Here is a 15561-nt window from a genome sequence, read left to right as displayed (position 1 = left end):
GATTCAATATTGATCTGTGGTGAGGCTGGAAGGAAAAATGGGTTTACAGGTTTAGATTTTATTTAAGACATCTGTGGAAAAAAATGTCTGAAAAACTTTTTAAAAATTGGCACCAATTTAGATTTTTTTAAAAAAAGAGTAAAATTAAGTTTATTACTTATTTTTGTTTTGTGAGTACTTTTAGAGAAAAATGTAAATTTAACTCAGTAAAATATACACATATTTACATGTGTACATGTGACTTTTACATAATTGTAATAATTTGCTTTGTTGTATAAACATCACAGATCTGTTTTTTTCATATTTATTGAACTGCCAAACTACATTTTCAGTGTATAGTTATGGTGTGTGTATATATATATATATATATATATATATATATATATATATATATATATATATATATATATCACATTGTATATGTGTTTCCCTAGCTGGTCGGCAGGCCAACTATTCCTCCATATTGGGCTTTAGGTTTCCAGCTCTCACGCTGGGACTATGGCAGCTTGGAAGAAGTCAAGAAAACTGTGGAGAGAAATCGAGCAATTGGCCTTCCTTATGTAAGTTCCAGAAAACTCTTTACTGGATCTCCTTCTGTTTTTATTCAAAATCACTTCCACCAAATTCCCCCCTGACCCCAAAAAAACTAATGACAGAAATTTTCTTATAAGGCCTTCTCATTTGTATTTGTGAATGATATTTATGTGATGAAAACTATGAAAGTGTCACACACACTGTCTCTAGTACTTAATGTTTCACATGTAATTGCTGTAAGACACTCTGAAGGACAATGTTTTGGTGTGATGACAAAGGGGGAATTAGTACAGCAGCCTAATGTGTCTCCATATGATTAGCATTTGCAAAGACCTGGCAGAAGCAACTCACCATCTGCTGAGGCTTTATGGAAGTTTTTTTTTTTCTTTAGGTTTGCAACAGCAACTAGCACATATTAATGTTAAAGTGAAGGGTGTGCGTGTGTGTGTGGATTGGTGGTTGGGGTGGTTTGGGGGGGTAGGGGTCTGTCGTTGGATTTTTATACCTACATTTATGCATGACAATCACTAAATAATAAGCCCTGCAACAGTGCTGGTTCCTGCGGCAATAGCCAGCAAAAGCTAATGAAGGAGAAGGCACACAAAAAAAGTAGTATCAGTACCAAGCAAAAACATATTGAATATGTTTTCATGTATCTAGTTTTGCTTACAGTGACATCATAACATTTAAGATATTAACATTTTAATTTCAAGTTTTAAATTGTCTTACGCCAGTGACTGACAATGTTGCTTCTTTCTTGAAATAAATTATTTAAATAAGCAAATTGATCTGCCAGCTTCAGCCAATTTCAAACTTGACATAAAAAAAATGTTGCAGTTAGGCATAATGTTTGTTTGTTTGTTTTCTTTTCATAATTTAAGAAAGAAATATTATTTAATTTGAATACATTACTTAATGTAGGTATACATATGTTTATATACAGTATGTATTTGAGATATATAGAGTTGCAATCAAAAAAATTCAACCCCTGAATAGAATCCCTCATAACAGCACAAATATACAAAAAAGGTGTTGTCTCAAACACACCTGACGCAACTAATCAAGGGCTTCATTAGTTGCACCAAGTGTGCTTGAGCTGGAACAAATTAAATACCTGAACTAGCTAGGGGCAGAAAATTTATGAAATACCTGGACGGTGCAGAAAAAGGAAGCTATCAGTGGCTGCAACCAGATTTCAGAGAAGACAGGTTATAAAAAACCCACGAGTGACTGCAAAAAACCTGCAGCAAGACTTGTTGGCAACAGGTACTGGGGTTTCAGTGAGCATGGTAAGGCACGTACTAAATGCAGAAGGTTTCCATGCCAGAACTCCAAGACATACACCTCTACTCACCCAAAAGCACAAAACTTAAAATCATGTACTTAAAATCATAAATAATCCACAGAACTTTTTGGATTCTGTTCTGTGGAGCGATGAAACAAACCTCTAACTTTTCGGCATGATGGATCAGTGGTATGTCTGGAGGAAGAAGAATGAAGAAAGACCACTCTGTCCACAGTCAAGCATGGTGGTGGCTCGGTGATGCTCCTGGGCTGCTTTGCATCCTCTGGCACTGGAAACTTGCAGTGTGTGGAAGGCAAGATGGATTCATTGAAGTATCAGGAAATCCTAGGAGAAAACATCATGCCGTCTGTTCGGAAGCTGAAGCTTGGGCGTCATTGGACCTTCCAACAGTACAATGATCCCAAGCATACCTCAAATTCCACCAAGGCTTGGTTGCAGAAGAAATCCTGGAAGATTCTACCTTGCTATCACAGTCACCTGACTTGAACCCATAGAAAATCTCTGGTAGGATTTGAAGAAGGTGGCTACAGCCTGCAAACCCAAGAATATTACTGAACTGTAGGACATTGCTCATGAGGAATGGGCTAAGATTCCTCAGGAAGCGGGTGTCTGGCTATGTTTCTCATTTGCAGCAGGTTATAACAGCAAAAGGGTGCCCTACTAAGTACTAAAGATGCTTGCCCTGAAGGGGTTGAATAATTTTAACTGGAGAAATCATTAAAAGCTGCATTTTTTTTGTTGAATTTGGGGAAATCACTTGAAGAAATCATTGTGTTTGTCACGTGTTCCACTTTAAGCAGCACGCTGTGGAGCATGTGAGCGCGCGTGCACGAGTCTTTTCCCTTGTTGACAATTGTGACATTTCGACACGTGCATTTGTTATGTTCCTGTTATGTCTCCTCCCCGTTCTGTCATTGGTTATGGTTTCATGTGTGTCTGAATTGCCCTCAGCCATCAGCCATTACGAGGCTGATTAGGTTTGTATGTATACCGCGTGCCTCCCAGCACACAGCGCGGAATATTGAGTTATAGTAGATTAGTTTAGAGTCCTTACGATAGAGAACCACAGTCACAGTCAATAGTTTGATGTTTAGAGTCAGAGTTTGTTTGATTTTTTCATTGCAAACAGCTGAAAGCTGTTTTGACAATACATTTTGACAATATACCTGATTTGCAATAGGGGTTGAATAATTTTGATTGCAACTGTATATAGTGTCCTCCACTAATATTGGCACCCTTGGTAAATATGAGCAAAGAAGGCTGTGACAAAGCAGGAATCAAGGTCACGGTCACGGGATACAGGGTCGAGAAACAAAACAAGAAACATGAACAATAGCGCGGGACTGGGAGCGGAGAAACCAGCGTGAACTAAACTGACTATGACTATCTATATTTAATCTAATCTAATATTCCGCGCCGTGTCCTGGGAGGCACGCGGTATATATACAAACATAATCAGCATTGTAATGGCTGATGGCTGAGGGCAATTCAGACACACGTGAAACAACAACCAATGACAGAACAGGGAGGAGACATAACAGAAACATAACAAATGCACGTGTCGAAATGTCACGATTATCAACAAGGGAAAAGCAGGTGCTCGCGCACCTGCTCGTGCACGCGCGCTCACATGCTCCACAGCGCGCTGCTTAAAGCGGAACTCGTGACAGAACCCACCCCCAAAGGCATTCCTCCCGGAGTGCCATGAAACATCCATCTCCATTGGTGGCCCCGGCCCCATGGGCAAAATGTCTCAAGCAGAACCAGCAGACTGCACAGCATTCTTCATGAAAAAAAAAGCAGAACAACGTTCACAGCAGAGCAGGAAAGCAGAGCGACGTCCTCGGCGGTGCATGAAGGCATAGTGACGTCCTCGGCGGAACATGAAAGCAGAGCGACGTGCACCACAGTGCAGGAAAGCAGAGCGACGTCCTCAGCTGAACAGGAAGGCAGAGCGCCCTCCTCAGCTGAACAGGAAGGCAGAACAACGTCCTCACCGGTGCAGGAAAGCATAGTGACGTCCTCAGCAGAACAGGAAAGCAGAGCGACGTCCTCGGCGGAGCAGCAAGGCAGAGCGACGTCAGCGAGTCAGTCTCAGTGAGGGGGCAATTGTGTACAATAAGCAAGTACAGAGTGAAGAATCATCTAATCTGGGGAGAGTGAGAATGTGATGTTGAGGACATTCTTTATTGTCCTGATCTGTCGCTCCCACACTCCTCCAGCATGACTTGAATGTGATGCATTCAAAATAAAAGTTACACTGCTTGTCAGATAGGAAGGCACCTACTAATCCTGGGTTTACTTCCTTTAGTGCTTCTTGCAGCTCCTTCTTGGCTCCTATAAATTGACCTTACTCTTGTCAGTCAGCAATGATCATCTTGGTTATTTGGTATCTCCTTTACACTCTGTTTGCAACAAAATATGTAAACAGCGTGCCTCATTGTTCACATATCCAATTACAACCTTGGAATCGGTCCAGAAAAAATCACTGATATTCTCATATTCCAGTTCTCTTTTAAGAATGCTGCTTGCTTTGACAGAGACGACGGCGGCTGTCAGCTCCAGTCCGGGAATATTGGTTAATTTCATGGGGGCAACTCTCCATTTCCCCATGACCAGCAAACAATGTATGTTTCCTTTGGTGTTGCAAAGTCTTAGACCTGAGCATTGACTATATCCTACCATGCTTGCATCAGAGATATGGTGCAATTCTGCCTTCACAACCTTTACAAAACTTATAAATGATTAATAACAGTGGTTTATGTTTAGTTTTTTAAGATTGCTAAGATCCCTTTTCCAGAGTTCCGAGTGTGGTATACAGTGCATCTGGAAAGTATTCACAGCACTTCCCCTTTTCCACATTTTGTTATGTTACAGCCTTATTCCAAAATGGATTAAATTCATTATTTTCCTAAAAATTCTACAAACAATACCCCATAATGGCAGAGCGACGTCCTCGGCGGAGCAGGGAAACAGAGCGACGTATTCAGAAGTGCAGGAAAGCGGAGAGAAGTTCTCAGCGGAACAGGAAAGCAGAGTGACGTCCTCGGCTGAGCAGGAAAGCAGAGTGACGTACTCAGCGGGGCCTGCAGGCTGAACTTGGCTGGTCATGTCAGCAGACGTGGACATGAGCAGAGCTTGGTTGTCTGTTTCAGCAAACTTGGACGTGAGCAGGGCTTGATCGCTCATGTCGGCTGACTTGGACGTGAGCAGGACTTGGCTGTACATGTTAGTAGACTCGGGCTTGAGCAGAACGTGGTCGACCATATCAGTAGACTCGGGCTTGAGCAGAACGTGGTCAGCTGTGTCAGTAGACTTGGGCATGAGCAGAACTTGGTCGGCCGTGTCAGTAGACTTGGGCTTGAACAGAACTTGGTCGGCTGTGTCAGTAGACTTGGGCTTGAGCAGGGCTTAGTTATCCGGGTTAACAAACACTTGGGACAATAACTGGGCTTTACAGTGGATCTGTGGAGCTGAGACCCCCTCCTGAACCTCAGGCTGGAGCTCTGGTGCTGGGGCCTCCTTGTTGACCTCTAGCTGGAGCTCGGCAGGTGAGCCCACTTCGTGGGTTTCAGGTTCGAGCTCTGAGGTCTCCAGGTTAACCTACTGCTGGGGCTCTGCATGAGTTTGCCTGTTTGCCTGCCAGACTTACCCCCCCCAAAAGTTGCTCTAGCTCGACCCTCGCCTCCGGACTCCCGAACCACATCATGAACTCACCCACAAACTGTTCTACACTGTCCAGGTTCCTACAGTGCTTATCCAGTAGGAGCCGTACCCACTGACGGGCCGGTCCAATGAACCGGTACCACATGAATCGGAGTCATTGCTTCTCCTCTGGCTTAGGGTTTAAAAGGCTGGAGAAATAAAATTGACAGTCTATTGCCAGAAAATATTCCGGGGCACCGAAAAATCCGTCAAATGGATCAGGAAGCTCCACAAATGTCTGTTGTGGGAATTGGATTGAGTCCATAGCGGGGACGGTTGGCGTTGTAAATCCAAAACGTAATCCAGTAACGTAATCCAGAAACATGCAAAAGGTCAGTCGATCGGCAAACAGGCATACACGGGACAAAGCAGGAATCAAGGTTGCGGTCACGGGATACAGGGTCGAGAAACAAAACAAGAAACATGAACAATAGTGCGGGACTGGGAGCGGAGAAACCAGCGTGAACTAAACTGACTATGACTATGACTATGACTATCTATATTTACTCTAATCTAATATTCCGTGCCGTGTGCTGGGAGGCGCGCGGTATATATACAAACATAATCAGCATTGTAATGGCTGACGGCTGAGAGCAATTCAGACACACGTAAAACAACAACAAATGACAGAACAGGGAGGAGACACAACAGAAACATAACAAATGCACGTGTCGAAATGTCACGATTGTCAACAAGGGAAAAGCAGGTGCTCGCGCACCTGCTCGTGCACGCGCGCTCACATGCTCCACAGCGCGCTGCTTAAAGGGGAACTCCTGACATATATCTGACAAACTCCATTTCTGATAGTTCATACCTGTTTTTTTATTATTTGTATTTATTCATGTAATTAAAATTTAGTTATACAATAAATTATCTGCACTTGCATCCACCTCCTCCTCCAGTCCATGACAACTGGAGTACATGGTTCACTGTAATGGTACCTTTTTGAGTATAGTTAAATCATAGTACTTTTACTTCATTATTCTTTTTTTTTTTTTTTTACATAAAACATTAACCTTCATTACATTTAATTTTAATCACTGTTATCTATAAAGATCTATAAATGTCTTAAATCTCTATAAAGATGCATTTAAACATGGAAGACTCTAAGAGTTGAACTTTGAGGAGGTCTCACATAACGGGACACAACAATATCTGGCTGAACTACTGTCTTTCCACTGTTTATGCTTTAACTCTTTTTACCAGTGGCCAAAAGATATATATTACTAATAATACTAGAATAATAATAATATTATAATACTTTAATCGTTGTAAAATGAATCGTATGAAAGAGTTTTGCTGCTAGTACACTTCACTATAGGAACGCGCTATATGGAAGTAAAGTCACTGACTGAGATACTGCCAGAAATACATAAGCAGCGTTCGTGCATAGAGTCTACCAAGTTCTCTTTAATGGCTTATTATGCTAGGACGGTCAATTAATTACACACACCTCATGTGTGTCTGCCCAAGTAGTCATGCAAACACAATCGATTATGTCTTAAGTGAATGTAAACAGTTGGGAAATAATCTTAGGTGTGTCAATACAGTATATTGGATATGTGCATTAGGTCTTAAAGTGACAGCAGTGTAATAAACCTGCTGCTGTCTGTGTTATTAATGTTAATCAAACAACAGAAAACAAAGAGAAAATCACTCACTCACTCATTTGACTGAATAACTTCAGTAAATTTAATAAGAATCACTGTATATGTTATACAGTGAAGTCTATTTTATTTTACATTTAATAGTTTTATTCAATTTCCATACTATTTTTACTTGAATAATACTGATAGACCTACCTGTGAAAAGGTATCGTTGTTGTGAAATAAGTCTGCAGTCATATCGACCATCCCTGTGACTACCTTGACTGAATGATGGCCCAACGACTGATTTATTATGTTGATTAGGGAACATTTATTGCATTAAAATGCCGAAAGAGCTAGACAAAAGAGACAAGACAAACATCACAATGCGTTCCTTGTAGAACAATAGCATTACGTTTAGATAAAATGGGAGAGGGCGCTAGTAAGAATCCATACTAACAATGACCAGGGTAATTACCAAATACAGAACAATAGAATGTAAATGACATGAAAAGGATAAAGTATTATGTATTTAAGTATTATATACTTTGTTCACCCTTTCAGTGAAGTTCCTGTTAGCCTTCAATAACCATGAACCTTTAGCACAACTTCCATACAACAGGACCTCTCGTTCTTAGATTTCCCTCCTTGTGTGTATCCAGTACAATTCAACATTTAAAAATAAAAGTCCTCATTCATAAGATTTCTAACATAGAAGTAAAGGCACCAAATGTCCATATTCAGAACCCATTGAACAGGGTCACCTACACTCGCACCAAATCATGAGTTTCACAACTAACCCTGAAGCAGTACTCAGTGACACATAGTACATACATGTGGAAACTTACACATCATGAAATGCATACATTAGTGAACTTACACATGAAATGCATATATTAGGAAATGTTCACATGAAATGAGATGAACAACTCTAAATATGGAGGGGATTAGAGAATTGGGAAGAGATCTTAACCTTGATCAGTCTCCATCAGTAAAACTAGCTTTTGAATGGGATGTTCAATTACTGAAGGCTTACATATGCGCTCACCCTTAAGTCAAAGATTTAACTTTCCATCTCCTATTTGTAACTTAACCTAAGAAAGCCATCCCTATTGGCAGTTGTCTCCAACACTCTTCCAATCCGCCACTTGTTTCTAGCTAAGTCCTCTTCCTTTACCAGCACTATGTCACCTATTTGTAGGTTTCTCCTTGGGGCATGCCAGCATTGTCTTGTGGCAATGCTGGCAAGATATTTCTTCCACCAATTGCTCCAAAACTGCTCGGCAAGAAACTGTACATGTCGCCACCTTTTACGTGTATAGAGATCCTCGTTGATAAACTTGCCTGTTAGTGGCAGAGCTGCAGTGGATTTCAGTGTAAGCAAGTGACCTGTTGTAAGAGGTTCTGAGTTGTTGGGATCGTTCAAGTCAGTCTCAGTGAGGGGGCAATTGTGTACAATTGCCATTGTCCCATAAGCAAGTACAGAGTGAAGAATCATCTAATCTGGGGAGAGTGAGAATGTGATGTTGAGGACATTCTTTATTGTCCTGATCTGTCGCTCCCACACTCCTCCAGCATGACTTGAATGTGATGCATTCAAAATAAAAGTTACACTGCTTGTCAGATAGGAAGGCACCTACTAATCCTGGGTTTACTTCCTTTAGTGCTTCTTGCAGCTCCTTCTTGGCTCCTATAAATTGACCTTCTCTTGTCAGTCAGCAATGATCATCTTGGTTATTTGGTATCTCCTTTACACTCTGTTTGCAACAAAATATGTAAACAGCGTGCCTCATTGTTCACATATCCAATTACAACCTTGGAATCGGTCCAGAAAAAATCAATGATATTCTCATATGCCAGTTCTCTTTTAAGAATGCTGCTTGCTTTGACAGAGACGACGGCGGCTGTCAGCTCCAGTCTGGGAATATTGGTTAATTTCATGGGGGCAACTCTCCATTTCCCAATGACCAGCAAACAATGTATGTTTCCTTTGGTGTTGCAAAGTCTTAGACCTGAGCATTGACCATATCCTACCATGCTTGCATCAGAGATATGGTGCAATTCTGCCCTCACAACCTTTACAAAACTTATAAATGATTAATAACAGTGGTTTATGTTTAGTTTTTTAAGATTGCTAAGATCCCTTTTCCAGAGTTCCGAGTGTGGTATACAGTGCATCTGGAAAGTATTCACAGCACTTCCCCTTTTCCACATTTTGTTATGTCACAGCCTTATTCCAAAATGGATTAAATTCATTATTTTCCTCAAAATTCTACAAACAATACCCCATAATGTCAACATGAAAGAAGTTTGTTTGAAATCTTTGCAAATTTATTAAAAAAAAAAAAAAAAAAAAGGACATGTACATAAGTATTCACAGCCTTTCCCATGACACTCAAAATTGAGCTCAGGTGCATCCTGTTTCCACTGATCATACTTGAGATGTTTCTACAACTTCGCTGGAGTCCACCTGTGGTAAATTCAGTTGATTGGACATGATTTGGAAAGGCACACACCTGCTACATAAGGTCCCACAGTTAACAATGCATGTCAGACACAAACCAAGCCAAGAAGTCCAAGGAATTGTCTGTAGATCTCCGAGACAGGATTGTATCGAGGCACAGATCTGGGGAAGGGTACAGAAACATTTCTTTGAAGGCATTGAAGGTCCCAATGAGCACAGTGGCCTCCATCATCCACAAATGGAAGAAGTTTGGAACCACCAGGACTCTTCCTAGAGCTGGCTGCCCGGCCAAACTGAGTGATCAGGGAAGAAGGGCCTTAGTCAGGGAGGTGACCAAAAACCCAATGGTCACTCTGACAGAGCTCCAGGGTGTCTCTGTGGAGAGAGGAGAACCTTCCAGAAGAACAACTATCTCTACAGCACTCCACCAATCAGGTCTGTATGGTAGAGTGGCCAGACGGAAGCCACTCCTCAGTAAAAGGCACATGAGAGCCCGCCTGGAGTTTGCCAAAACTCACCTGAAGGACTCTCAGACCAAGACCAAGACAAAGATTGAACTCTTTGGCCTGAATGGCAAGCGTCATGTCTGGAGGAAACCAGGCACTAGTCATTACCTGGCCAATACCATCCCTACAGTGAAGCATGATGGTGGCAGCATCATGCTGTGGGGATGTTTTTCAGCAGCAGGAAGTGGGAGACTAGTCAGGATTGAGGGAAAGATGAATGCAGCAATGTACAGAGACATCCTTGATGAAAACCTGCTCCAGAGCGCTCTGGACCTCAGACTGGGGAGAAGGTTCATCTTCCAACAGGACAACAACCCTAAGCACACAGCCAAGATAACAAAGGAGTGGCCACAGGACAACTCTGTGAATGTCCTTGAGTGGCCCAGCCAGAGCCCAGACTTGAACCCGATTGAACATCTCTGGAGAGATCTGAAAATGGCTGTGTACCAATACTTCCCATCCAGCCTGATGGAGCTTGAGAGGTCTCCTGGGAGAAACTGCCCCAAAATAGGTGTGCCAAGCTTGTAGCATCATACTCAAAAAGACTTGAGGCTGTAATTGGTGCCAAAGGTGCTTCAACAAAGTATTGAGCAAAGGCCGTGAATACTTATGTACATGTGCTTTTTCTGTTTTTTTATTTTAAAAAATTTGCAAAGATTTCAAACAAATTTCTTTCACATTGTCATTATGGGGTATTGTTTGTAGAATTTTGAGGAAAATAATTAATTTAATCCATTTAGGAATAAGGCTGTGACATAACAAAATGTGGAAAAGTGAAGCGCTGTGAATACTTTCCGGATGCACTGTAAGCTCAGATGACAATAGGTCATCCCATCCAGAGTGCCACTTTTGCACATTTCCTGTAAGATTCCTTTTCCTTTTAGAAGCACGGGTGCAATGAATCCTAGAGTGTCGTACACTGAAGCAACAGTAGACAGTATGTTATGCCTTGTGGCAGGCTACTCTTTAAGTTAGATCGGGAGCTTCAAGCAGTCGGATTCTCTGTGCCACTGAATGCCTAAGGTTGTAACGGGTAGCTGCACAGTGACACAGAGGTGGAGTCCATTCCATTCATGTTTTAATTAATGGAAGAAAAAAACAGAGAGAGAGATGAAGAGAAGGGTGTGGTCTTCGGAAGCAATAAAAAGAACAGGTGACTAAAGGAGGAGGAGATGAGAAGGAGGCGGAAATGAGCGGGACGCGGAACTGAGAGCCAGGTGGGAATGGCGGAACTGAGAGCCAGGTGGGAATGGCGGAACTGAGAGCCAGGTGGGAATGGCGGAACTGATGGTGTGCGTTTGCCAGGGACCATGCTAATGCTTTACTGTGGATTATAATCTTGTGGATTATAATCTTGTTTATTATAATCTTGTGGATATTGATTCCGGAGGCTGGCGAACACTTCGGGGATATCCTGCCAAGGTGAATCAACGAGTGAGCGGAGCTTTGAGGGTTCGGAGGCACATCACGGGTTTGAGATCCTTTCTTTAATACTTTTGTGGAGAGCCAGTATGCTTAAATCGTTGGATGTTACTGTCTGTAAATAACTCTGAGTGTTAAGCGGAATCAGACTGCCGGTTTCCCATGCTTTCAAGTTCACGAACTCCAGTATGCCTAAATCACCGCCATTGAAGTGCCGCTTTTAAAGTGAACAACTTTTTTTGCTTTGGTTAAGAATTATTTTGGGGTTAAATGTGTTTTTTTTTCTGCTTTTTGTGTGTGCAAATTTTCTTTTATGAATAGTGGCTTGTTTCCTTATGGGTTCGTCTATTAATCCAACGTATGGGAAGTTTTGGTTTTCATTATTTCAGTTTCTATGACTGAAACGATCTGTATTTTCTTACGTTTATTGCATAAATAATAATCTTAATTTGCAAGAATTGAGTAGCCTACTGATGGTTTTTTTGTTCTGAGTGATGTCCAAATTATAAATTATAAGTGACGGTTAATTTTTACTGTCTGGCACCCAAACCCCATAAGTAAGGTACCACGCTACAAGGTAACAGTTAGGGTTGTCATCAAAGGCAAATTCAACATCTTTCACCTTAGCCTGTTCTGATTTGGGTATGCTATTTATGAGTGTATCACTATTAGAGGTGAATTTGTGCAATTGTTGGCCACCTTTAGCACAGAGTGTCCGCACTTCTCTTGCAAGCCTGACTGCAACTTCCGAGTTGTCCATGTTGGTTACTTCATCATCCACATAATACTTTTTCATCACAAACTGGGTTCCAAGAGGGTACACTTCACTGTACCGCTCAGCAAGGTATTTCAACCCATAGTTATAAGGTCGCCCCCAAAAGATGCACCTTCATATGAAAGGCCTCTGGTTTTCTGTCAAGATCACCCTCTTTCCACCAGAGGAAATGCAGATTGTTTCGGTCATGTTCATCAATGTGGATTTGGTGGGAAAAAAAATTCACATCGCACATCAGCACTATGGTGTTCTGGCGAAGTCTGATGAGAATGCCGTTCAAATTGTTGATCAAGTTAGGCCCCTGAAGGAGGTGATCATTTAGGCATGTCTCTTCATATTTTGCTGAGCAGTCAACGACTACAGGTAGCTTTCCAGGCTTCTTTGAATGATATAAGCCATGATGGGGCATGTACGGGGTCTCTCTTCCTTAGTTTGCTCAGCATCTCCCCTGTCTATCATGACCTTCATAAATTCTGTGTAATTCTTGTGGAACATCTTATCCCTTAACAGCTTTTGTTTCAGGTGATTGAATCTGACAGCTGTTTGTTGTCAGGCAGTGTGGGTCTTTCCTTAAATGGCAGATGCATTTCCTAATGACTGTCTTTTCTTTATGCTTTTCTTCATTTTATTTAGAAAGAGGATGTCATCTTGTGACAGTTTCTTAAAGTCTTCACTAGTGTCTTTAAAGTCAGTCTTTAATATTCAAATGACATTGGCTGGAGTGATTGAGGGAAGTTCTTTGAGTACGAGACAGTGACGGAGACCATTGGGTCGTGTCACATCAAGGCGTGGTGGCGAATACCCCACGATGCTCCATCCTAGATCTGTTAGTATGCCATACGTTTCCTTGTCTTTACCCACAATCACCTTTCTGGGAACCATCCCTCTTGAGAAGTTGTAGCCTACCAACAGACCAATCTCAGTCTTGAAGATGTGGAATTTCATTTGCGATGACTGCAAGATGACTCAAGCACTTAGCAGTTTCACAAGTAGGAATATGAGTACAATTCATGGGGATACACGCTCTTGTATAGGCAGGTGGGAGATCTATGTGACTAGTTGACCTGTAACTCCTCACTTGAAGCCCTGTTAACTCTATTACTCTTAAAAACTCTCTTTATCAATCATGTTGGTCTGCTTTAGTTTCACAGGACAGGTGTCATCTTGAAGAGCATCACTCACCACTTGATTGATAAACGTGGTGTCGCTTTAGGTGTCCAGTAGCGCATACACCAGTTTTCCATTGATTGGATTGTTCTTTTGAGGAAACCCATACACGTACAATCCTGCCCCATAGCTACATTTAGAACCGTAAGAGTTGTGTTGGCTGGAGCACTCTGTGGATGAGCTAATGAATTAGTTTGCTTGTTTTGCATAATTGTTGTCATGTAGACAAGTTGGGTGCCTCCATTTACAAATGTTGCAAGTGTGGCAATAATGGCAATCCTTTGCCTTGTGTCCTGGTCATAAACATCCATAACAAAGTCTGTTATCTTGCACATATTTCTTCCGTTCCTCCAGCTATTTGACAGTGAATTTTCTGCATCTGTGGAGCTGATGTTTTCTCAGGACAATAAACAGGCATGGTGCATTTACAGCTGGCCTTTCTGATTTCTGATCCTCACCATTGGCTTGCATGTTCAAAACTCTGACTTTATCCCTTTTGTTCTCTTTGAGGCTCTATCTTTCAGCAATGCCTTCCGAGGACTTGAGTGCATGGAATGAGGTTACAGGATTGCATGCTATTTCTGCCTCTGTAGACAGAAATTCATCAAACTCTTGAAATGATGGAAATTCTTGCTTCTGACTGTGTAACCTGTCCGTTCCATCGAGAAATGGCCCAGTCTGGTAGTTTCTGAACAGGTTTCTGGTTTTCCTGGCAGTTGTTCAAAATATGTAGACCCTTAACATGGGGCATGACGTCTTGGCAAACATTCAGAAAATCTTAATATTCTATCAGATTGATAGCATCCTTTGAATTGATACTAGGCCAGTTAGCGAGTTTTTCTCTGAAAGCCCTTTGTATGGTGAATGGTTGTCCATAGCGACTATTTAGCCTACTTCAAGTATCTTGATAAGCCTCTTCATAGTTTCTGTAGAAGGTGCCCTCTAGAGCTGTACGTGCTGCACCACTCGGGTATTTTTCAGATAGAAGAGTTTGTCAGCTGCAGAGATACCCCTTTTATCAATGAGTGCTGTGAAGAAGGATTTCCACTCTATGAACTGTATTGGGTCACCGGTGAACACTGATGGCTCTGTCGCTGGGAGTCTACTTACGGCTATGCTATCTTGAAAGGCTTGCATCAGGGAGGGAAAACCCTTCTATTTTTTTCAGTTGTAACTGATTCTACCTTTGGTTCCATTTTAACCCCTAAACATTAGCATTTGGCAATTCCAGTCTGTAATTTCATGTAAAATGTGAAATGCACTTCTTAATGTAGTAAATATCAAAAACCTTGCTGTTTACGGATTTATTTATTTACTTATTTTCATTTTAGGGAATTTAATTGAAAAAAATTAAAAGAACAGAGCTGTGTTCAGGAATTAGTTTGCTGTCATTCATATACAGATTAAAAGTAGGAATAAAGCATGAAGCTTGTTATGACATGCTGCTAAATGTAATTCCACGCTGTACTCTCTCCCAGCCTATATAACTGTGGGGGAGAGGTATCAAATAATTGAACTTTCAGCTCCAACTGGCGGACACAATATAGTGTGATACCACACAAAACAGGTTCATTTTTATTTTCATACACTTGTAATATAACAAGTTCTACATATACCTCTATATCCCTTTTTTCTTTAATATCATTTTTTGATAAGAAATAGTTGAGGTGCTGATGACCTGAAATAAAAAAATAAAAAATAAATGGCAATGGCAAGACGTATTAGTGGTATTTTTTGCTACATTTATGTTCCCATTGGTTTGTGAAGGTTAAAATATTAATTTTTCAATTTAATTACTTTCTGGACTTGGCCAGACTCAACTCGCACTCTGCCCCTTTTGGACTCAGACTCGGACTCCATTGGTTAAGGGCTTGGTCTCAACTTGAACTTGACCAATGTGGTCTCGGACCAACACTATTTGGTTAAAAAAAATTGACAAATATTCTGCTCTCATGGATATCAAACAATTGCAAAGAAAACATGGGTTTAACCAAAATAATTTTTTTGTTAAATATAGGTGTGCAACAGTTATTGGTACCATTTTAGGAAATACTTTGAGCTACGTCCGTTTGCCTAGATAACAGCTCTTGAGTCTT

The 15561-nt window shown here is 41.3% G+C and overlaps 1 protein-coding gene across 2 annotated transcripts in view; it reads left to right on the top strand.

Moving 5' to 3' along the window:
* The window catches only part of si (sucrase-isomaltase (alpha-glucosidase)), a 136249-nt gene that overhangs the window by 25194 nt on the left and 95494 nt on the right, over positions 1–15561 (top strand). For both annotated transcript variants that reach the window (XM_017466605.3, XM_017466606.3), the window contains exon 10: positions 435–560. In XM_017466605.3, the coding sequence (XP_017322094.3) occupies positions 435–560 (126 nt within the window). The remainder of the gene's footprint in view (positions 1–434; positions 561–15561) is intronic.

The sequence above is a fragment of the Ictalurus punctatus genome, chromosome 4 (assembly GCF_001660625.3).
Source record: "Ictalurus punctatus breed USDA103 chromosome 4, Coco_2.0, whole genome shotgun sequence".
Lineage (NCBI taxonomy): Eukaryota > Metazoa > Chordata > Actinopteri > Siluriformes > Ictaluridae > Ictalurus > Ictalurus punctatus.
This window is presented reverse-complemented; position numbering and strand designations above follow the sequence as displayed.